This window comes from Peromyscus leucopus, chromosome X, assembly GCF_004664715.2.
Source record: "Peromyscus leucopus breed LL Stock chromosome X, UCI_PerLeu_2.1, whole genome shotgun sequence".
NCBI lineage: Eukaryota > Metazoa > Chordata > Mammalia > Rodentia > Cricetidae > Peromyscus > Peromyscus leucopus.
Genome location: NC_051083.1, coordinates 58,237,885 through 58,262,313, shown reverse-complemented (window position 1 = coordinate 58,262,313; position 24,429 = coordinate 58,237,885). Strand labels below are relative to the sequence as shown.

Below are 24,429 nucleotides of genomic sequence, written 5' to 3'. Positions count from 1 at the left end.
ATCCAGATATTCATAAGGACATAATTTAAGAATCTGTACCCCATTAAATTTGATAAATCTAAAAGAAATAAGTAGATTTCTTGACACATACTGTACTGACTGGTTTTGTTTATCAATTTGTCACAAGCTAAAGCCGTCAGAGAGAAAAGAGCCTCAGTTTTGAGGAAATGCTTCCATGAGATCCAGTTGTAAGGCATTTTCTTAGTGATTGATGGGGGAGGACCCAGCCAATTGTGGGTGGTGGCATCCCTAGGGTGGTGGCATCCCTAGGGTGGTGTTCCTGTGTTCTATAAGAAAGCAGGCTGAGCAAGCCATGAGGAGCAAGCCAATAAGCAGCACCCCTCCATGGCCTCTGCATCAGTTCCTGCCTCCAGGATCCTGTCCTGTTTGAGTTCCTGTCCTGACTTTCTTCAGTGATGAACAGCAATGTGGAAGTGTAAGACAAATAAACCCTTTCCTTCCCAGCTTGCCTTTTGGTCATGGTGTTTTGTTGCAGTGATAGAAACCCTAACTAAGATACATACCACCCCAGAAAGCTAAATCAAGATCTGATAAGCAATTTAAACAGACCTATAACCCCCAGTGAAATAGCAGCAGTAAAAATCTTCCACTCCTGAAAAAGCCCAAGACCAGATGGACTCAGCGTAGAATTCTACCAAAATTTCAAAGAATTAATGCCAATAGTACCCAAACTATTCCACAAAAGAAACAGAAGGAACATTGCCAAATTCTTTTTATGAGACCAAGTTTCCCTAATACCTAAATCACATAAAAACTCAAGAAAGAAAGAAAATTACAGACCAGTTTTCCTTATGAACATAGTTGCAAAAATTTTCAATCAAGTACTTGCAAACCAAATACAAGAACACATCAAAAAGATCATTCACCATGATCAAGTAGCCTTCATTCCAGAGATGCAGCAATTGTCCAATTTATATAAATCAATAAGTGTAATCCACCATATAAATGGACTGAAAACAAAATCTACACGATCATCTAATTTGGTGCAGAAAAGGCCTTTGGCAATTTCCGGCACCTCTTCATGATAAAAATCCTGGAGACAGTAAGGATACCTGGGACATAGCTCAACATAATGAAACAAATTCTTATTAAGCCCATAGCCAACATCCACTTAAATGGAGAGAAGCTCTAAACATTTCCATTAAAACCAGGAATAAGACAAGGTTTCCACTCCCTCTACCTATTCAGTATAGTACATGACCTCTTAGGCTAGAACAAGATGACTAAAGGAGATCAAGGGGGATACAAATAGGAAGGAAAGAAGTCAAAATATCTTTGTTTGCAGATGATAAGATTATAATGTAAATAACCCTTAAAACTCCACCAGGAAACTCCTGCAGCTGGTAAACACTTTCAGCAAAGTAGCAGGATACAAAAATTAACTCACAAAAAACAGTAGCCTTCATGTATTCAAATGACAGACTGAGAAAGAAATCATGGAAACAATACTCTTCACAGTAGCCTCAAAAAATATCTTGGGGGTAATTCTAACCAAGCAAGCAAAAGATTTGGATAATAAAATCTTTAAGACATTGAGGAAAGAAATTGAGGGAGATATCAGAAGATGAGATTTTACATGCTTATGGATTGATATGTTTAGGTTAGTAAAAATGGCCATGCTACCAAAAGTAATCCATAGATTCAGTACAATCCACATCAAAATTCTGACACAATTCTTCACAGAAATTGAAAGGACAATTTTCAGCTTCTTAAGGAAACACAAAAAAACCAAGATAGCTAAGATAGTTGTGAATAATGAATTACCTCAAATTTTACTACAGAGCTATAGTAATAAAAACAGCATGATACTGTCAGAACCTGATCTTTTATAAAGAAACCAGAAATACACACTGGAGAAAAGACAACATCTTCAACAAATGGTGCTGGTTAAACGGGGTGTTAGCATGTAGAAGAATCCAAATAGATCCATATCTATCACCCTAAACAAACAAAACTCAAGTCCAAGTGCATCAAAGACCTCAACATAAAACCAGATAAACTGAACCTGGTAGAAGAGAAAGTAAGGAATAGCCTTGAACACATTGGCACAGGAGACAACTTCCTGAACAGAACAACAATAGCACTGACACTAAGATCGACAATTAATAGATGGGATCTCATGAAACAAAAAGGCTTCATAAGGCAAAGGACGCCTTGACAGGACAAAACAGCAGCCTACAGAATGAGAACAGATTTTTACCAACTCCACATGTGATAGAGGGCTAATATCCAAAATATATAAAGAATTCAATAAACTAGATATCAACAAACCAAATAATCCAATTAAAAAATGGAGTGCAAGTCTAAATAGAGAATTATCAACAGAGCAATCTCAAATGGTCAAGAAACACCCTAAAGAAATGTTCAAAATCCTTAGTCGTCAGAGAATTCAAATCAAAAGAACTCTGAGATTCCATCTTATAGCTGTCAGAATGGCTAAGATCATAAACACAAGTGACAGCTCATGCTGGAGAGGATGTGGAGTAAGGGGAACACTCCTCCATTGCTGGTGGGAGTGCAATCTTTCCACTATGGAAATCAATATGGCAGTTCCTCAGAAAATTGGGAATTGATCTACCTCCAGACCCAGCTATACCAGTCTTAGGCATATTCACAAATATCCTACACCCCATCCTAATACAAAGACACTTGCTCAACTATGTCCTTATTCATAATAGCCAGAAACTGGAATCTAGATGTTCCTCAACCAAAGAATGGAAATAGAAAATGTGGTAAATTTATACAATGGGGTAGTTTTAAAAAATGACATCATGAAATATGTAGGCAGTGGATGGAACTAGAAAAAAATCATCCTGAGTGAAGAAATGCCTTCTATGTTTCTTTCCTCAAAGCATTTATTTGGTTTTAATAAAAGAACTAACAAAAGTCAATAAAAAGAAAACAAGTTAATATTTTTTTCAAAGCTGAGAGACTTCATCTCCTGGCCCTGAACCTGATAAGCATGTCCACTACTCGTGAGATATGCCCCGAGTCCAGTTAGTATGTTTCAGGATGATATACTTTTCATTTTACACAAAAGCAGTTTATTATTCCTTTTATTGAAAATAATTTTTTTCTCACATAATAAATCCTGATTGTTGGTTCCCCTCCCTGTACTCCTCATAGTTACTCCCTATCTCCACTCCCACCTTTTTGTATTTCATTAGAAAACAAACAGGCTTCAAAGGGATGATGTAAAATAAATAATAATATAAAACAAAAATTCATACATTGAAATAGGACAAAAGAAATAAATAGAAAAAAAAGAGCCCAAGAGAAGGCACAAGAAATAGACCCACTCATTTGTACACTCAGAATTCTCATAAGAACAATAAACTGGAAGACATAATATAGATGTAGAGGACTTGTAGCGTTAAAAGAGAGAAAAACATATATAAATTAAATAAACATTAAAAAATAAGATTTAAAAAAGTCATGATACTATATTATAGGCAAGGAACTTCCAAAGATGCTATTGCATTTATTTTTTGTTGGCCATCCACTACTTGGCATGCCATCTACACTTAAGAGTGTTTGTTTCCCCAGTGGTTGTCAATTGGAGATTGCTTCTAAGTTAGGGATGGAGACATGTATCCTCTTCTTCCAGGTCTAGGACACCATCTGGCTTACACCCATGTAGGTCTCTGTGACTTCATATGTGCCTCAATCCTTTTATATTAGAGGGCTTTGTTTCTTTGGTGTCCTCCATCCCTGGATCATACATCTTTTTACCTCCTCTTCAACAGTGTTCCCTGAATCCTGAATGGAGGTATTAGGTGGAAGCATCCTGGTTAGAGCTGAGTGTTCTAAGGTCTCTCATTCTCTGCATATTGTCTGGGTGTGGGTCTCTGTATTTGTTCCTATCTGCTGCAGGAGGAATCTTCTCTGATAGTGGCTGAGCAAGGCACTGATCTGAGTATAGCAGAATATCGTCAGGAGTCATTTTATTTGTACATGGTTTTAGTAGAATATTAGTATTTGGTTTTACCGTAGGTCTCTCGGCTTGTTAGTCTCAGGTTCTTGGTTACGCAGGCAGAGCTGGGTAAGTGTTCCATCTTATGGATTGGACCTTAAGTCGAACCAGATACTGGTTATTTACTCCGCCAAGCATTGTTCCACCATTGGACTAGCATTTCTTGTAAATCAAATGGTTTGTACCTGGGTCAGTGTTTATGTTTCTCTTTTGTAGCATGTAGAGTACCTTCCTCTACCAAAGACCCTAGCATGTAGGGGTGAAGGTTCTAGGTAGGCACCATCTCAACTTCTCCATGTTCAACGAGTTGTCTAAGTATCTTCAGCAATAAGGCCTCCATCAATTTGTGGAGAGCAACCTATAGTCTTGGCAATAGCTTGGATTGTTTCTGGGTTTTCATGGGACCCCTTTGGCCAACAGCTCAATTAGATGTTACCCATTCCTGGTACTAAAAGCTTTATTTTGTGACAAGAGATGTCCTATTAGGGCTCTGCTTTCCCCATTATTTGGTGATTTCATTCATATAAGTATATATTCTTCTATTGTATTAGATTTTTATACTACCCCTCAAATGTCCCTTAATTTTATCTATCTTTCCCCATATTTCCCCTCTCATCATCCTCTTTCTTCCTCCTCCTCACTTGAACCTCCCTTTCTAGTTCCATAGCCATCTATTTTATTCCCCTTTCCTAGGGAGATCTATCTGCCACTCCACTCCCAAATCCATTATTCTATGCATAACCTCTGTAGTTCTATAGATTGTACCTTGGTTATCATTGACTTAACAGCTAATATCCACATATAAGTGAATATAGTCCAAATTTGCCTTTTTGGTATAGATTACCTTAATCAGGATGATTCTTTTCTAATTTTATCCATTTATCTGAGAATTTCATGACTTCATTTTTTTAAGAGCTGAATTGTGTATACCACATTTTCTTTTTTTTATCTTTCCTTTTTTCAGGACATGGTTTCTCTGTGCTGTTTTGGTACCTGTCCTGGAGCTCTCTCTGTAGACCAGGCTGGCCTCAAACTCACAGAGATCTGCCTGGCTTTGCCTCCGGAGTGCTGGGATTAAAGGCGTGTGCCACTGACGCCCGGCCTGTACCACATTTTTTCTTTAATCCACTCTTCTCTTGAGGGTCATCTAGGTTGTTTCCAGTTGCTGGCTATTATGAATAAAGCAGCAATGAACATGGTTGAGCAAGTGTCTCTGTGGTAGGTAGGATCAAGTGTTCTTTGGGTATGTGCCCAAGAGTAGTATAGCTGGATCTTGAGGCAGATCAATTCCCATCTTCCTGAGGAACTACCATATTGATTTCCATAGTGGCTGTACAAGTTTATATTCTCTGCAGCAATGGATAAGTGTTCCCCTTACTCCACATCCTCATGAACTGTCAAGTGTTTTATTGATTTTAGCCATTTTGACAGGTATAAGATGAAATCTCAATAGAGTTTTGATTTACATATTCTTCATTACTAAGGATGTTGAACAATTTAAGTGTTTTTCAGCCATTTGAGTTTCTTCTTTTGAGAATTCTTTGTTTAAATTTGTACCCCATTTTTATTTGGGCTATTTGTTTTCTTGATATTTAGTTTTTTGAGTTCTTTGTATATTTTGGGTATTAGTCCTCTATGGAATATGTAGTTGATAAAAACCTTTTCCCATTCTGTAGGCTAACACTTTTTATGAGTGATGGTGTCCTCTGTCTTACAGAAGCTTTTCAGTTTCATGAAGTCCTATTTATTTATTAGTTGTTGGTCTTAGTGCCTATACTAACAGTGCCTTGTTCAGAAAGTGTTTGCAGGATAACATATACATACATATATATGTATACACACACACACACACACACACACACATAATCTCGAGTATATTCTCAAAATATATTTGTTTTTTTCAAGACAAGGTTTCTCTGTGTAGACAATGCTGTCTTGGAACTCACTCTGTAGACCAACTGCCTCTGCCTCCCCAGTACTGAGATTAAAGGTGTGTGCCACCAACACCCAGCACGATGATATATTTTAAAGAAAAATCCTAATGATAAGGAATAACATGTTTGTATTTGAACCTTGTTAATCTAGACATTGTTTTCTTTCTTTCTTTTTTTTTCTTTAGGTACAAAATGCTAGTGACTTGCTGATCAAACCCCTGGAAACTTTTCGGAAGGAACAAATAGGTTTCACAAAGGTATATTTTTTGTACTATATAAGGTCATTTTAAATAGTAACTGAGTAGTTATTTGGACTACTACTCATTATTCTTCAATGATACAGTGCTTAACTATATAGGGCCATGAGATGCTCAGATATCCCAGATAGCTAATAACAGTATTTTGGAGTTTATTTCTGTGGGTGTTTCCCAAAGAATTTGGCATTTGAATTACTTGGTGGCCCTAATCCCTGTGGGTGGGTATCATCCAATCCACTGAGAGTCTGAGTAGAACAAAGGGGTAGAAAAAGGTTGAATTGATTACTAGGTCACATGACTTAGAACATGGAGCCTTTGCTCTCAGTATTACTGGTTCTTAGGTCTTCAAACCCAAATTGGAATGCCCAGCAATAACTCTCAGGCTATTAAAACTTCTTACTATCGTATTGGTATTTCTTACAGTTTCCATGTAGCAGATCATGAAACTTCTTAACCTCCATAATCAAAAGAGCCAGCACCTTAGAATAAATTCCCCCCTCTGTCTCTCCCTGTCTCTGTCTCTGTCTCTGTCTCTGTCTCTCTCTCTCTCTCTCAATCTCTCAAATAATACAGAAATTAGTAATAGGAAGTGTGCTGCTGCTATAACTAGTAAGAGTAATGTACCATGTAACAATGGGGATACATTCTGAGAAATGCGTCGTTAGCTGATTTTATCATTATGTGAGCATCATAGAGAATACAAAAATAGATGGTACAGATCACTCACTGTAGTTTTTGATACAGTTAGGAAATTCAGTAGAGCAGGAGGTATTTGAGGCTCCACCAGCATGACATCACATACTATTTAACAGTAAGTGTTTTCCAAGGCTTATACTCGAAAATAACAATAAAGGTATGGTGTAGTAAATATGTATTCTAGTAACATAGTTATTTTTCTTATCATATATTAGGCATATAATTGGATGTGCTAATTTTTTGTGTTATTGATAGCTCAGTACACAGCATCACAGACATATAATTGATGCCTGATGCTATTATGGCTATAATGTCATGGGCGTGGCAGAAATTTTTCTACTCTTTTATAATGTCCTTCTCTCTCCCCTTTCCCTTTCTCCTCTCTTCCTCCACTTACTCTCCTTCTTTTCTGTAACTTCCTCCTTCCCCTGTGTTTTCTTTACCCTTTTCAGACAAAATGTCAGTGTTGCTCAGGATGGACTCAAATCGCTGATCTTCCTTTCTTAGGTTCCCGACTGCTGAGCTTGCAGACTTGTCTCCCCACACCCAGTTCTATTAATAATCCTTTGAGGCCGCTCTCGTGTATGCAGTCTCTTGTTGGAAAATGTCAAATGTCATTATGCAGCATATAACTTTATGTTAACCTGAAGGCACCACTAGAACCAAATGCTTGGTGGTCCAGAGGAGTTTTGAGGAACATACCGGGGAAAGTGGAGGGTGCTGTGGAATGGCTTGTTATCTGGAGAGGATTCAGCAATCAATGAGAGGGATAGAGAAAACTTCTACTGTCTTAGATTATATATTGTCAGTTATGTAGTGTTGTGAGAAATGTGGGCATTAAGGTCATCAATCTGGATCTATTTGCATACTTCTACATGCAGACATCCAGTTTGACCAGCACCATTTGTTGAAGATGCTTTCTTTTTTTTTCCAGTATGAATTTATGGCTTCTTTATTCAAAAATTGTCCATAATTATGTGGATTTATGTCTGGGTCTTTGATTCAATTCCATTAGTCCACCTGTCTGTTTTTATGCCAATACCATGCAGTTGTTAGTACTATAGCTCTGTAGTAATCTGGGATGGTGAAACTTCCCGAAGTGGTTTTATTGTACAGGACTGTTTTAGCTATCCTGTTTTTTTTTTTCTTTTTCCATATGAAGTTGAGTATTGTTCTTTTGAGGTCTGTAAAGAATTGTGTTGGGATTTTGATGGGGATTGAGCTGAGGAGAATTTTAAGCAGACTATGTAAGAAGCAGTAGTTTTCTTCTGCCTGCCAGTAGTAAAATTCAAGAGAAAAATTGATGATGGACTTACTTATTTTTAACTTTTATTGATTCTTTGTGGATTTCACATAATGCATCCAGATCCCACTTATCTCCCTGTCCTCTTACAGCCACCCTCTGCCCATATAACACCCCCCAAAACAAAACAAAATTTAAAATTTAAAGAAAGACCAAAAACCAAACCAAACCAAACCAAACAAACAAAAAAAAAAAAAAAAAAAAAAAAAAAAAAAAAAAAAAAAAAAGAAGAAGAAGAAGAAGAAAGAAAGAAAGAAAAAGGAGAAGAATCTCGTCTCGGAAACTGTAGTGTGGCCCGTTGAATAACAGTTTATCCTTTCATCCGTTCATCTTTACTTGTAAGTGTTCATTGAGAAGAATCATAGGTGTGACTGGAACTCCTCTTAGATAATTGGTCTGGCTCGAGGCCTCTGGCTTCTGCTTCACTACCAACAGTGAGCTCTCCCTGGGGCTCTTCTTGAATATCCTGTTGTCCTGTGTCATGCAGATCCTGCTGTTTTGGATCTGTAGGTTCATCCCATGCCCCACAAGTTCATAGATGAATGAGGTGGATGTGAGGTGGGTTAACTCATAGCCCCAGTTCTGGGCCTGGGTGGTAGCTGGGTTGGTGAGCCTGCCAGCTTTCCCTCATGGTAACTACCTGGGGAAGCTCTCCAGCACTGCCCTGGCTAGCTCACCCAATGCAGCTTGCAGCAAGGAGAGGGGCCAGGTCTCCTGCTCTGGGGCTCTCAGATTTGGGTCACCTAGGCACACACCACCAGACTCAGCTCTACTGTTTTTCCCAGGCAAGCTGCAGGGCCCTCTCTCCTGATTGCTGTAGGAGGCTTACAAGGCGGCGGGGGTTGGGAGTGGGTCAGCTCTTTTGCTCTCACACCCTCAAGGCTGGCTCACCTGCACTCCCAACCACAGGGTCAGCTCTAGTGCGCTGTCCAGGTGGGGTACAGGGCCTGCTTTCCAGTTCTATAGCTGGTGAGGGGCAGGGCTAGTTCTCTCATTCTAGCGACCCCAGGACCAGCTCTTTTGTCTGCTGAACGTAGCAAAGGGCGAGGCGGGAGGGCATCTTTAGTCACTCATGACACCACATGGCAGAGAAGGGGGAGGGTCAGCTCTGCTGCTCTCATGCCTTCAGGGCTGACCCACCTGCATCCCAGATAACAGGGTCAGCTCTAGTGGGCGATCCTGTGGTGAGGGGTGGGGTCATCTTTCCTGCATGTGGGGGCCAGCTCTCCCCCAATGGGCAGGATCACCTCTCCTGCTGCAGTTATCCAGCTAGGGGTAGGGACAGCTATCTCAGGCACAGTGAAGGGCAAGGCTAGCCCAGCTCAGCCCTCAGATTTCCACAGGCATGAGTCCTATGACCCCATGTTAACACGGGCCAAGGACATCATCAAGGACCCCAGCTGCAACAGGACCATGGACCCACATGATCCTCAGTAGCAGCTTGGGCCCGACATCTGCATGACCCAGACATCTGCATGGGCCCGGGTGCCTACACAGGCTACCCAGATCAATATGGTCCTGGCAGCAGCATAGCCCTTGGACACTGAGATGGTCTCATATGGCTGACCAAACCGGGTCATCTGCATGGCCCTTAGTGGTAACAGGAGCCATAAACATCAACTCAGACCCTGGCTGCGTTAGGGCCAGGGACCCAGACACAGCCCCGGGAAGCAGCCCTGGCCCAGATTACACCATGGCCCTGGGTGAGAGCGCAGGCCACTCATATCTGCATGGCCCCTGTGGCAGTATGGCCCCTGCACACCATCATGGACCCAGGTGGCAGTACAGACCACAAGCCTCTGTGGCAATAGCCCAGGCCTGGATATCACCTTGGACTCAGATGCCAAGCAGGCCATTCATGTCAGCTTGTTCCTCACCGCTCTCACCTCTTCAGATCTGCCTCTCTTCCCAGCCCATGAACCATTCTGCCCCTCTCTCTCTTTCATTTCCCCACCCTGTACTTGCTTACCATAAGGGTCCCCTGACACCTGATGGGTTCCTGGTTGAGTCACAGGCGGCACTTGGTTGAGTACTGCCTGCCCCAGCTGCAAGGCATGGCACTGATACGTTGCTTTTTATCTCTTGTGTGCCCGGGCCTAGAAATCATGGACTTGTTTAGATAGTGACTGATGCCTGGCATAAAGGTGCCAGTCAGGCTCCTGCCATCTGTGCCCTCAGCCACTCAGACCTGGAAAGTGCTGAACAGCTTCTGGTCTGGGGGGTGGGAAGTGATCTGTGTCTTCTGCCGCTCAGGCCTGGAAAATCTAAATAAGTACTTTTTAAACAAAAATGAACCAAAACTTTAAAATAATTGGTTCAGTGTATGTATTCACATTGCAAAGAACAAGAAAGCAGGTTCTGAAGAGAAGTTGAGAAGATTAGTATGGCTGGAACTGGAGATGACTCAGTGGTTAAGAGCTTGGGTATTGTTTTGTGGGGTGGGGTTGGGTTCCTAACACCTACATTGGGCCACTCAAAGTTGCCTGTAACTCTTGCTCCAGGGAAGAGAATACCCTCATCTGAACTCAGTTGAGACCTTCACTCATGTGCACATACCCCCCCCCCCAGTCATACATCACACACAGTATATATAATTTTAAAACGATAAAAAGAAATCTTTTAAAAAATATTCCCATGGCAAGAGTCGAGGACCTAACACATTGTCTCAACGCAAGGCTACATAGATGAGATTACACTACCACTACCACCTGAGACTATAGGAAATAGAAATTAGAATGGGTTGAGTTTTGCAAAATGTGCTATTTTTCAAGAAATGAGAAAGTGTATTAACGATAATCCCAAACCACTAGGATTCCTACTCCCATTACAGGCCCTAGGGACAGGGATAGTTCCTTCTCAGTTTAAAGATCTGACTTTGTGGTAGTTCAACACTAGGATGCCCCTACCCCATGCTTCCAGAGATGGGCCACTGCAGAAGGCATAGTGAGTCTCCTCTCCTCCTCCTCCTCCACAGGAAGTATCACAATGAACAGTGTTTGGGGCCAACCAGCCAAGATAACAGTAATATTTCCTTCTTCGGAGGTAGAAACCATGGCACTCAGCCAGAGAGGATTATTCTGAAACCTTAAGATCACATGGAGTTTGATTTGTCTGATAATCACTGCTTCCTTCTTGTACATTTCTATCTTCTAGAATTGAGATGCCTGTCTTATGCCCATACCTGCATTTTGTTTCGAGAAGTGTATTTGTTATTTGGTACCAGAGGCCCACAGCTGAAGATAATTGTATCTCAAGTATCAGCCATATCGAAGTTACATCATAAAGTGAATATGTTAAACTTTGAACGTTAGACATTTGAAGTGATGCTGGAATAAGTTGCCCATTGAAGTTGTTGACATGAAGTTACTGTATTTTGCCTGTGAGAGAGGAGTGAGAGGGTAGACAGAATGTTACGTTTGTGTCTCCCCAGGTTCATATATAGAAATCTTAAACCCTGGAAACATTTGTTTCCTTTTAGGACTTCAGTTGCTCCATTTGGAAAATGAGAGTCATAGAAATAATAGCCATCACTGGGCTAAGGGCTTTGCAATCTTCTTTTAACCACAGCAATCCTGGGGGCGTCTGGCAGTGAGGTAAATGAAACTTATACAAGACAAATAAAATGATAAAAGTTATAGAGTTAGTATCAATGGCCTGGATTGAGATATGAGGATCTTTTTAGCTTCATTTTTAATCCTTTTCAAGATAGGATCTCATTGTGAAGACCAAGCTGGCCTGGTATATCTTTCTGTTTTTTTTTTTCAGCCTCCCTAATGTTGGAATTACAGGTGTACACTATCATGCCCAACCACATCCTTCTATTAAGCTATGCTGTCTAGATCTGTGCCGTCCATCAATTTTACATTGTGTGTGTGTGTGTGTGTGTGTGTGTGTGTGTGTGTGTGTGTTTAAGTTAAAGTCTCTCTATGTTGTGGTGGTATTGTGTTTTCCAAAATATTGTGTACCTTAATAAATTTGTCTGGGGTCAGAGAACAGACAGCCACTAGATACAAAGGCTAGAAAATGGTGGCACTCACACCTTTAATCCTAGCATTCCAGAGATAGAAATCCCTCTGGATCTCTGTGAGTTCAAGGCCACATTGGAAATAGCCAAGCATGGTGACACGCCTTTAATCCCAGAAAGCCAGCCTTTAATCCCAGGGAGTGGTGGTAGAAAACAAAAAGATATATAAGGCGTGAGGACCAGAAACTAGAGGCATCTGGCTGGTTAGAGATTTTGGCTGGTTAAGCATTCAGGCTTTTGAGCAGTAATTCAGCTGAGACCTATTCCGGATGAGGACTCAGAGGCCTCCAGTCTGAGGAGACAAGACCAGCTGAGGATCCGGCGAGGTGAGATAGCTGTGGCTTGTCCTGTCTCTCTGATCTACCAGCATGGACCCCAATAACTCGCCTCAGGTTTGATTTTATTAATAAGAACCTTTAAGATTCCTACTACATCTGGCGCCCAACGTTCGTGTTACGAATTCATGAAAAAGCTGTTTGCCTGTGGCCTTGTGAACCCCAGCTCAGACCCAAGCTACACTCAGGCGGTTGTGGTGGCACACACCGGTAGGATTTGCTGAAGGAGACAGAGGCAGTAGGATCTGGAGTTTGAGCAGGCCTAGGAGGCTTGGGAGAAGCTTTGGCCCAGACTGAGCCACAAACAGTGGTGGGACCATGGAAGCAGTGGTTACTGCTCCACGTTGCCAACTCCTTCTCATCGTGTTGGTGACTGCAGTGATGCTGCTACCTGGAACGAAAGGTTTACTGCTGCTGGTTCAGAGAAGAATTGCCAGGACCATCGTGTTACAAGAAAGCATCGGCAAAGGTCAGTTTGGAAAATTTTGGCAAGACAAATTTTGGTGGGGAGAAATTGTTGTGAAGATTTTCTGTTCTAGGGTAGAATGTTCATGGTTCCTAGAGACATACATTTATCAGACTGTGATTGCTCCAAACCACAGAGGAGGCAAAAAAAAAAAAAAAAAAAAAAAAGTCTGCAGGAAACCATGACCATGCCTAACAGTGACTTTGACTTTGAAATCTTCAAAAAGATGACAGGATTCTACAACGATGATTCCACATGGACTATGATAAAGCCATTAAGCCGATTAACACCATGGAAAAATTGACTTTGGACTACAAACTGGTCAGAACAATTTCGAGAGGACTAGCTGAGATGATCCAGCCTGACAGACTACTTGAACAAGGACTTGAAACAAGCCCTGAACTTTCCTATTATGCAGAGACTGGACAAATGATACAGGACTTGATGATTAACCCAAAACTTTTCTTTTCAAGATTCCCTAAAGATATCTTCACCCCTAGAAAGCAAAAAGAAAAAGAGAATATATATATGAGATAGATCATCGAATCTACTCTGAGAAAAAAGATAAAGAAATAATAGGATAAATAGGTAGATCATTGAATCTACACTGAAGAAAAAGGGGAAGATATAAAAATAACAAAAGGTAGACTACTGAATCTATTATGAAAAGAAAAAAGAGAAAATATGGATATGATAAGATAGGGAGATTATGTAATCTACTTTTAAAAAGGAACTACTTCTTTTAAATAAGATAAGTAATGAAAATTTTTTGGTCTGAGTTTATCAGACGTTACTGGACTGGACATTGTTAATATATATAATGGAGTTTTTATCTGAATCTGTCAAATGTTAATGGACTAGACATCATTAATGTAATTTTTGGCTGTATATATTGTATATACTTATTGGATAGTTTTTTCTTGTATTAGTTATAAGCTTTTTTTAATTTTAGACAAAAAGAGAGGAGATGTGGTGGTATTGTGTTTTCCAAAATATTGTGTACCTTAATAAATTTGTCTGGGGTCAGAGAACAGACAGCCACTAGATACAAAGGCTAGAAAATGGTGGCACTCACACCTTTAATCCTAGCATTCCAGAGATAGAAATCCCTCTGGATCTCTGTGAGTTCAAGGCCACATTGGAAATAGCCAAGCATGGTGACACGCCTTTAATCCCAGAAAGCCAGCCTTTAATCCCAGGGAGTGGTGGTAGAAAACAAAAAGATATATAAGGCGTGAGGACCAGAAACTAGAGGCATCTGGCTGGTTAGAGATTTTGGCTGGTTAAGCATTCAGGCTTTTGAGCAGTAATTCAGCTGAGACCTATTCCGGATGAGGACTCAGAGGCCTCCAGTCTGAGGAGACAAGACCAGCTGAGGATCCGGCGAGGTGAGATAGCTGTGGCTTGTCCTGTCTCTCTGATCTACCAGCATGGACCCCAATAACTCGCCTCAGGTTTGATTTTATTAATAAGAACCTTTAAGATTCCTACTACACTATGTAGTGTAGGCAAGACTCTCGGCTGGCCTCTTACTCTTGATTCTCCTGCCTTAGACTCTTGAGTGCTGGCCTTATAGGTATGTGCAACTGCACCCTTTTTGACTTACCCTTATGATAGCACCAGACATTTTAAGTCTCAAGTCTTCCATGTTGTTAGCCTCATTTTAAATATTTAGTTGTCACAGGAGGCTAGTAGCTATTTTATTGGAAAGTTTATACATAGACCCTGTTCATCGTCATTGAAAGGCCCGTTGCACAGTGGTATACCAGCTAAATTCAGTTTCACTATCCCTGGATCTCCTTTATTACTAAATATATAAAAAAGGGATATGAATACTTTCAGTTTATTTTTTTTCAGGCTAGTGTGCAAAACTATTCCCAGCATGTAGCCAAAATGCTCTTTCCTTTATAAGTTAAAATGTATCATCTTAACCAAACATCCAGTCCTAATTTTTGGAATAAGAATACACTTTACAGTGGTTATTATTGGCAATCAGTTTGGATAAAGAATATGAAAGTAGCAGGAAAGAGATTTATTGTCAGGTCAGTAAGAATCTTCAAGGTCATTGAGATATAAAGGCTATGAAATGTGATGTTGGGATTATAGCTCAGTAGTATAGTAGTTGACTCGCATATGTGAGGCTCTGGGCTCTATGACCACCCCTCCCACATAAAATGGAAAATGAAAAGGAGAAGAAAGGGCAAAACAATTAGTGGATGTACTCTTACTTCTTGATATCATGACTGAAGTTGATATGAGCATTCAAGCATAGTGAGTAGTCTGGATAGTCCAGAAATACTGTGTTCTACTAGTTTCATCTGGCATTTAATTAGTGTTAATACTACTTGGGGGGAAAGTATATGTAAAAGACACAAGAAGCTTTGAAATTACAAATGTGATAGAAAAATAATTGTCTTTTTTTTAAATTACATGACAGTTATATGGCACTGAAAAGGGTTGAAATGGTCATGTGTTTTGAAACCCATGTATCTGACTTGCTTTCAAGCCTGGATAAGACCAGCAAAAGGAAAGTAAGGATATGCTGTCGTGGTTGACCACTTATCATACAGAAGGGGAAATTTGGTGGTGTGTTTTGTGTGTAGCAGGCTTACTAGTTTGATACTTTTATAGACAACTTTCTTTCCACAGCAGACTTAAAGTAGGACTTAAAATTTATTATCCTAGTAAACAGACTGAGACTCTGAAGGGTTAAAACACCCACCAGACTTTTTCCAATCTTAAAGACCCCTGTTTATCAGTAGGGCTAGCCTGGACCACTACAAAGATCAACTCAGTGTTAGCGTTATGTCTCAAATAGACTACCTGGAATTTTCCCAATAATGAAGTTTAGGGTAGAGGAAGTTGCACTTAACTAAGGGGCAGAAGATGAAGTTATTAGTTTACTGTTCTGTGCTTTCTTTTTATTGCCTTCTAGTTCCAGAGTCACCCCTCCATATCTGCTCTGTGATAACAGACAGTTCCTTCAATTGTTTCTCTGTAGTTAGCATGGTGTGAAGCTTTCACAGTAGACAATACTGCAGGTGAAAGGGTCTTTCTCCAAGCTTTTAGAGGCTGCCCAGTGGGCTGCTTCAGGGGTGGACCTTTGATTTAGCTATTTTCTCAAAACACGTGGTGTATCCCTGACCTTGAAGCTTCTGTCAAATTAATAACATTCTGCAGGTGTATCAACCTTGAAAGGCCTTACACACTCATCATTTGTCCCAACCTTCTTCTATAGTCAACTCCCCCCCCCCCCCCCCCCCCCGCATAGGGACTGTCTGATGTAGGAAATGTTAGTACGAAGCATCAGATCTCTATGCTGGGCCTTCATATAGTCTGATTATGCTTGGGCAGTTCCCACTGAGCCAGGCAGGCCCTGTGAAGCTCATCTATATCTTACTGTATCCCCCTCTTTCTGCAAACTGTGTGCTGGTTATCTCTGGAGAGATAAGTCCTTCTTATTTAGTGAGTATAAACTTCCAAGGCAAACAATCAGACTTCACTTCTACCCAGAGAGTTATATTGCCATGTTCCTAGTGAGGTCTGATCCTATCCAGTTTTGTCTTGAGTATTTTCTTACGTCTTATGAGACCATATAAAGTTTCCTTAAATTTTATAGATACTCTGTTGTAATGATCCCCCTTTTTGTATTCCTGGGGATAGAACTGAGGATCTTGTGTATGCTGGGCAAATGCTCTACCCCATGAACTATATTGCCCTTTAAATGTTTTTGTTTTGAGACAGTGTCTCAATAAATTGCTGTCCTTGAACTCACTCTGGAGTCTAAGCAATAAGCAAGATTAAAACTTGTGATCCCACCCCCAGCCCCCAGCCTTAGCCTCTAGAGTAGCTGGAATTACAGGTCTCTACCACCAGGCCTGCCTGCCTTGTAAAAATTCTTGGTAGTATAATATGTGTCCTAATTAGGCTAAAGCTGAATACACAAAACTCTGTTGCTAGCTTGGTTTGTGACTTTACCAGTCGTTGCTAGGTACTATCACCAGTGACAGAAACAGAGCCCGTGCTACCTACCACCAGCGTCCTGAGGCGGTCCCTTCCCACTTAGGGACTTCTATTCAGGTAAAAATAGATTTTTTGACTATGTTTTGGAAAAGGATTTCAGGATGAATAATTATAAATCAACATTAGTAAATTTTAAAGTATTTATATAGAAATATATAGGAATAAAATAGGATATGATCTCTGGGCTTCTCCAGAAACTGTCATGCTTAGATTTCCTTATATTGGCTATTTATGTGATTTTGGGAGAAGTTGGAGGAAGGAAAGGGGTGGGAAAGGGAGATATAAATATATTTTAATAAAAAATAAGGTTACATTACTCAAAGAATATGATTTACAACAAGATTAGGCAAAGCTTATGTAAAGTTTGAAAGTTAAGTAAAAGTATTTTAGCTAGCGCATTTATGTTTCTTAGAGAACTTCGTTTTGTCAATGAAATAAGTCATTTTTTGAAGTATACTACCTAGTATTAGAGATAAGAGAGGATGGATAACACGGTAAAACAAGTTTAAAAACATTCTAGCTCTAAGTAAGAACCATTTATTTATTGTTTTTAAGATTCACATTGGAGATGTCTTTAGAAAAACAAACATTATTTCTACAGATAATTTTTAGTTTGTAAGTTGTGTTGAAGTTTCTTGACTCTGAGTCAGTATGAAAGACTAGATCCTGGGATCCTGGGGTGACAGGCTTCTTTTCCATCTTATGTCTCATTAATTTTCCCTGACTTTTTGTCCTGCCTCAGTGTAATGCCTCCCCTCCCCCCACATGCACATGCACATGCGTGCATGTGAGTTCTCAGTTATCAAAACTTTGAATGACCCTGGGAATTAGAGGCTGTTGTTCCCTATTAAAAGATGAAGACACTAAAGTTCATTGTGGTATAGTATCTAAAGTCACTCAACCAGGAGTGGCATTGCTTGGAATAGAATTCAGGGTTTCTGTACCCAACTATATAGCTCATCTTTGATACTACCGCCTGATTCTAAGGCTAACAACAAGCAGCCTGCCCCCACAGCAGTTCTCGTCTTCTGTGGCTTGGTTCCATTCATTATCTCATCAATACAAAGACTTTCATTCCAATAAATTTCCTGGATTTCCTTCTTAGGCTGTTTTAAAACTTGTAAAACTCTTTACCTCTTTAAAACTTTACACTCATTCTGTAATTCTGTTTTTTATATGTGTGTGTATGTATATACATATATAGATACAGATACAGCTATATTTATTGTGGAAAGTAAGGTGTAATCTGAACGTTAATGTTAATAATTGAGAATAGAATAAAAATTGGCCTCAGCATAGCAATCACAGAAAGCAAATTGCTGCCATTGAAATGCTGTAACTTGTACATTTGTTGTTGTCCAATAAATTCTGACATTGTGGAAGGACACAAATATGTTAATCTATGTTTCTGATGTATGTAGTGCACTCACAACACTATCACAGTAGTCTGTTTATTGTTGTCAAGACTACTAGGTCAGTCATTTTGGAGGTCATACAGTAACCTCTGTTGTATGATTACCATTGGTCATATCAGGCTTGTCCACCTAGTGGGGTATTTTCTCCATGAGTCATTTCCCAAATTACCCTAGCTTGTGCCAACTTGACAAAACACTAGCCAGCACATTCCTACCTCCCAACTTCATATCTTCCTGTTTAAAATTTAATAACCTATCAATGCCAATTTATACTGTTTATATTCTCCTTGGTATGGAAGCCACCCACTACTATATTCTAATATAGTAGACCTACCAGAAACCATACCCTTAAAGAAAACTGACTCTCCCTCCCCTAAAAGCCATCAACTGTTTATAGCTCCTAGGTTGGGGTAGGTCACATGAACACCTTCCAATTCCATGCTAGAATGTTGACTGGCTTGATCTTGTTCAGGTCTGGTGCATGCCGCCACAGATGCTGTGAGTTCATGAATGCAATGACCCTGTTATACCCAGAAGACACCGTTTAACTCTTGTCCTCTCTGATGGCTGGCTCTTTCTCCTCCCTCATTTGTGATGCTCCCTTAGCCTTGGGGAGGAGGACATGATTATAGATGTTTCATTTGTGGGTGAGCCCTCCACTGACATGTAATCTCTGCAGTTTTACAAGTTGTGAATTTCTGTGGTAACCACCATCCACTGAACAAGGAAACTTCTCTGATGAGGTCTGAAAACTGCTTTAAATTATGAGTGATGGGAATTTATTTATTTATTTTTATTAAGGAATTTTTAAATTCATTTTACATATTAATCACAGATCCCCTCTCCTCCCTCTTCTCATTCCTCCAACCTCCCCCTCCAACCTACCCCCCATTCCCTTTTCCAACAGGGCAAGGTCTCCCATGGGGAGTCTTCAGAGCCTGGTACATTCAGTAGAGGTATATCCAAGTGCCTCCTCCTGCATCAAAGCTGTGCAAGGTGTCCCACTATAGGTAGTGGGCTCCAAAAAGCCAGCTCATGTACCAGAGATGGATCCTGAACCTACTGCCAGGGGTCTCTTAAGCAGACCAAGCTACACAACTGTCTCACTTATGCAGAGGGTCTAGTCTGGTCCCATGCAGGCTCCATAGCTGTTGGTCTAAAGTTCATGAGTTCCCACTAGCTTGTTTTGGTTGTCTCTGTAGGTTTCCCTATAATGATCTTGATGCCCCTTGCTCATAGAATCCCTCTTCTCTCTTTGACTGGACTCCTGGAGCTCAGCCTGGTGCTTGGCTGTGTATTTCTGCATCTGCTTCTATCAGTTACTGGATGAAGGCTCTATGATGACAGTTAGGGCACTCACTGATGTGATTACTAGGGTAAGGCAATTCAGGCACCCTCTTTACTATTGCTAGTAGTCTAAGCTGGGGTTATCCTTGTGGATTCCTTTAACCTCCCCAGTGCCTGGCCTCTCCCCATCCCCATGACATCTCTGTCCATCATGGTATCTCCCTCACTGCTCCCCAAGTCTGTCACTGCTACAGCTCGACCATCCTGTTCCCTCATGTTCTCATCCCCCACTCCCCCACCTCCGTTGCTCCCCCCTTCCCCCGCCCACTCATCCACAGTTTACTCATGGAGAAGAGAGATTGGGAATTAAAGAGCAGTGTGATGCTATGTACATTTAACGAAATAATATTAATAGATTCATTCTTGAGGCCTGTTAGCTCTCCAACCATAAATTATGTCTAGTGCAGTGCCAGGCATGTGTTTCCTCCTGTGTATCTGGACTTAAATTCAATTAGGAAGTAGCTGTTTACCTCTAAAACATTCTCATACATGTCAAGCAATTTATCTGTTTCTTCCTGTTTTCTAGCTTGTTGGAGGATGCAAATTTGCAAAGTATTTTCTAATAAGTCTGGATTTTATGGGAACTTGTAATATACGCCCTTTTATCTCTAATTTTATTAATTGTAATTTTTTCTTTCATTTGGTGAGTTTGACTAAGGATTAAACTCTTATTTCTTCATTGACTTTATGCTTGGAATTGAATCTTACACATGCTAGGCAAGAGCTCTGCCATTGAACTACAGCTCGCTCTATCCCTTTTGATTGTAGCTTTGTGAGATAAAGCTATAAATATGTTCCTTTTCCTCTGTGTTGCTCACAATGTTTTCATAGTCATACTGTCACTTTCCAGTTTAGGATTGTTGTAGTACCCTTACATTAGTCTGGAACTATTAGTGAAATCTTCCTGTAAAATAAACTAAGGGATAAAATAAACTATCACTTCGTTTACAGTGACAAAAGGCAGTTGTAAAATAAATGCAAGTTTTCACCCGTGTTTCTTTTACTGTGTTTTATATTGGATTAATGTATGTGTTAATCTCCTGTAGCTAGGAGATACCAAGAATTATCTTGGTGAGGATGTAGTTCAGTTGGTAGAATGCTTGCTGAACATGAGTGAAGCCCTGGGCTCAATTCCCAGCATCACATAAACCAAATGTGGTGGTGCATTCCAATAATCTAGCACTCAGAGGTTGGAGGCAAGGGGATCAGAAGTTCAAGGTCATTTTCTCTATATAGCAAGTTTGGGGCCAGCCTGGGCTACATGAGACCCTGTTTAATGAAACAGAAAGAAAGAAAGGTGTTTACTTTCTTCCCTGTAATTTCTTGTCTATGAGGCTGAGTTATTTACTTTGTCTGTCTGCTTTATGTTCTCTCTCTCTCTCTCTCTCTCTCTCTCTCTCTCTCTCTCTCTCTCTCTCTCTCTCTCTCTCTCTAAGACATCATTGTGCTGTATCTCACTAGCTGGCTTGGTATTTTATGTACAGTCTAGGTTGCCCTTGAACTTCTTGCTCTCCTCCTACCTCAGCCTCTCAAGTACAGGTAATAAAGGTGTGAGCCGCAATATTTACCTTGCTCTAGGCATTTGTTGGTTAAATTCTTTCTCTCTTACTTCTAAGAAGGCCCATTGCATACCAGATTTTGGAGTTTTCCCCAACCCCCTGTGTGTATCATAGCTGTCACACGATTAAGAAAACTTCTTAACATCATTTCCCTTACACCTACCATGTAACTTCCCCATCCCCTGACCCAAGATCAAGGATGACAAGCAAGGCTTAGTTTAGCTCTGTTCATACATAATGAGTCTTTCATCCTGCAGTGTAGAATGCTGGACTGTCCACTAGAGATGGCAGAATAAAGATTCAGTGATCCCTTCTATACACATGACAGGGAGAGTATTTGTCCCCTTTGATTCATATTTTTTGAGTCTTGTCAGAGTTGCCCACAGTATGATGTTTTCATTCTTAAGGATTCTTTTGCCAGAGAGGAACAGGTCCTGAATGAGGCCTTTGTTTAGATTTCTGGTGAGACCACGGCCAAATCTTCTGACTAAGACATCTGAGTATGCATTTAACCCTCTTTGAGAGTTAAAGCTGGCATGGAAGCAATGATGCAGTGTGTTCTTACTCAATAGATAGCAGGCAAGAGGCCACTGACAGCATGACCTGGGTTTGTCACTCTTCTTGCTGTTTCTTCTTCTCAAACAGAGTTTATAGAAATAGTTTCAAGAAAAGGACTTCTTCTGCTGGTAGATGAGGCTGAGAAAATTCAAACAATCGAGAAAAAAATGAAGCCAGCAGTCTGAGCAAATAAAGCCAAAGGTTATTGGTGCTGGCTCCCACTCCTAGGCCACTGCATCCCCTTGGAGAGTGTGAAAGGAAGCAGCCCCCCCCCAATAGCTTTTAAGAATTTGCATTTCAGAGAGGTTCCTGCATGTTTTGGAGCTGGTGGTCACTAGAATACATTAGAAGGGAAAGTCAAGTTGTTAAGGTTTCTGAGCTAAGTTATGTGACAGTAATCCATAAATAATTTAGAAATCAACAACAAATACTTTATAAGCCTTATAATAATAAGTACTGTTTAGTAGGGACTTCCTATATGTTATATTTGTTATTGTTAAGTATTATTATCTATAGCCTGTAGATGAAGAAATCAAGATACATAGGGAACAAATACCTTGTTTGAGGGCACATAGCTATTAAAATAGAAAGATTCATTCAGATTTTTGGTACTTTAGAGACCTTTTTCTTTCTGTGTTTTCATTCATCTTGGGGAGATGCAAACAGCCTTCTCTTTATCTCAGCTAGAGCACAGATGGCAGCAAAGTAATGATTTCATTAAAGTCCAGCTTGGCAAACCAAGGAGTTCTGTTTTCTTACTAACAGCACAGGTAAGAGATGATTTACAGGAATCTGAGTGACTCCCAACAGCTTCATCACCCTAAAGTTCCACCACACCATGAAAGACAACTTTATGGAAGCTAAATTATGGAGTCTTTACTGTTTCTACTTTATTTAACTTTCTATTTTCTATTTTGCTTGTATATTCCAAGATGACTTGCTGCTGGAATAGGACAAGGCAGAGCAATAGCTGAACTCCTAGGTGAGGATCCCGTGACCGCTTCCTCCATCCTTTTCTTAGAGAATATCTAGAAAAAGTTTCTATTGCTGTTACCATAGACCTGGCTATCATTGCAATGATTTATTATGCCTAACTTGCCAAGGTATTCTCTATTTGAAGCTAGCAATGGGGTAAGCATACTATGCCTTAAAGGAGAACATCATACTATAACACTGTCACACTCAACTTTGAGCTTAGCTCTTTGGGGTTGCTGCGAGAAGTTTCACAAATGGTCGATGATGCCTGTGAATATTGGAGTGAATGAATATATTGGGGCAAATTTTAGGAGAACAAATGAACTAGAGCTGTTGTGGATTTGCCATTATGTGGATGAATGTGACAAATACATGCTGGAGTAAAAAAAAAAGAAGTATTATAAAAAAAAGAATTATTATAAAACACTCCATGCTATGTGAATAAATTTCTACACAGCTCAATACCAGTCAAACAAAGTGATAATGTAGATTGTATTTATAAATACAACCTTCTGAGTCCCTTTAGTGCTGTTCATATGTATTTGGTTTAGGGCTGATCACTTGGGATTGAATAATGTATCAAGGTCTTTGTCCCTGGAAAAGACTCTTACTCTCTCGGCAGCCATTTATTGCTCTTTATCTAGAAGTAGGCCTTATGGTATTTCTCCCATCCACATCGGCATGTTGACTGGTGATGTCATTATTCAGATCTTACTTAGGAAACCATATTGTTGAGATTTCATGGGTTCAACTTCCCTGTCTTGTAGTCCTCCATCTTTTACATTCTTTCCAGCCCTTCTTCTGTGAAGTTTCCTGAACCTTAAGTGGAGGGGTTGTATTGTAGCTGTATCAACTGGGGTCTGAGTACTCCATGGTCAGTTGGTCTTTGCTTTGTTCAGTTGTGAATCTCTGTAATAGTCTCCATATGCTGCAAAAAAAAAAAAAAAAAAAGCTTCTTTGATGAGGGCTGAGAGCTATACTCATCTATGGATATAAGGATAAGTATTTGGAATGCACTTAGAAATTATACTAGTTTAGGAAAGTAGCAATAGTAGATTGTCCACTAGGGTCCATGGCTTCACCAGCTACAAGTACTTGACTAGGTTTACAGTACCACACATGAATTCTATTCTATCGAATAGGTCTTAAGTCCCATTAGATAGCTATTTGTTAGCCCTATGATATAAGTTCCACTATTGTACATCTTGGGATATCTTGCTGTTTTGGTCATTACTGTGGTTCATAGGTGTCATAGCTGGGTAAGGCTATTGATTACTTTTTTTCTCTGGGCAGCTTGCATAGCTCCTTCTGATACTATGAGAGCTAGCCCTCAGGGAGGAGACTTCCAGGTCAGTTCCAGTTGAATTCCTCCAAGTCTTGTGCCTAAAGTTGGTGCTGTATTGAGCAATAGGGTCTTACATTCAACTTCGAGGAGGAAAGCAAGGGCAATGGTAAAGTCTGTGTTGTTTTGGGAGTCTCTTTGGCTTCCCTGATCGACATCCTGAAATGAAGCACCGACGTTTTTGTTTGATGGTTCATGGCT

At 40.2% G+C, this 24,429-nt stretch overlaps 1 protein-coding gene across 2 annotated transcripts in view; it reads left to right on the top strand.

Annotated features, from left to right (window-relative positions):
• Ophn1 (oligophrenin 1) overlaps window positions 1-24,429 on the top strand; it is a 359,638-nt gene that overhangs the window by 149,141 nt on the left and 186,068 nt on the right. For both annotated transcript variants that reach the window (XM_028883891.2, XM_028883889.2), the window contains exon 5: window positions 6,114-6,185. In XM_028883891.2, coding sequence (XP_028739724.1) covers window positions 6,114-6,185 — 72 coding nt within the window. The remainder of the gene's footprint in view (window positions 1-6,113; window positions 6,186-24,429) is intronic.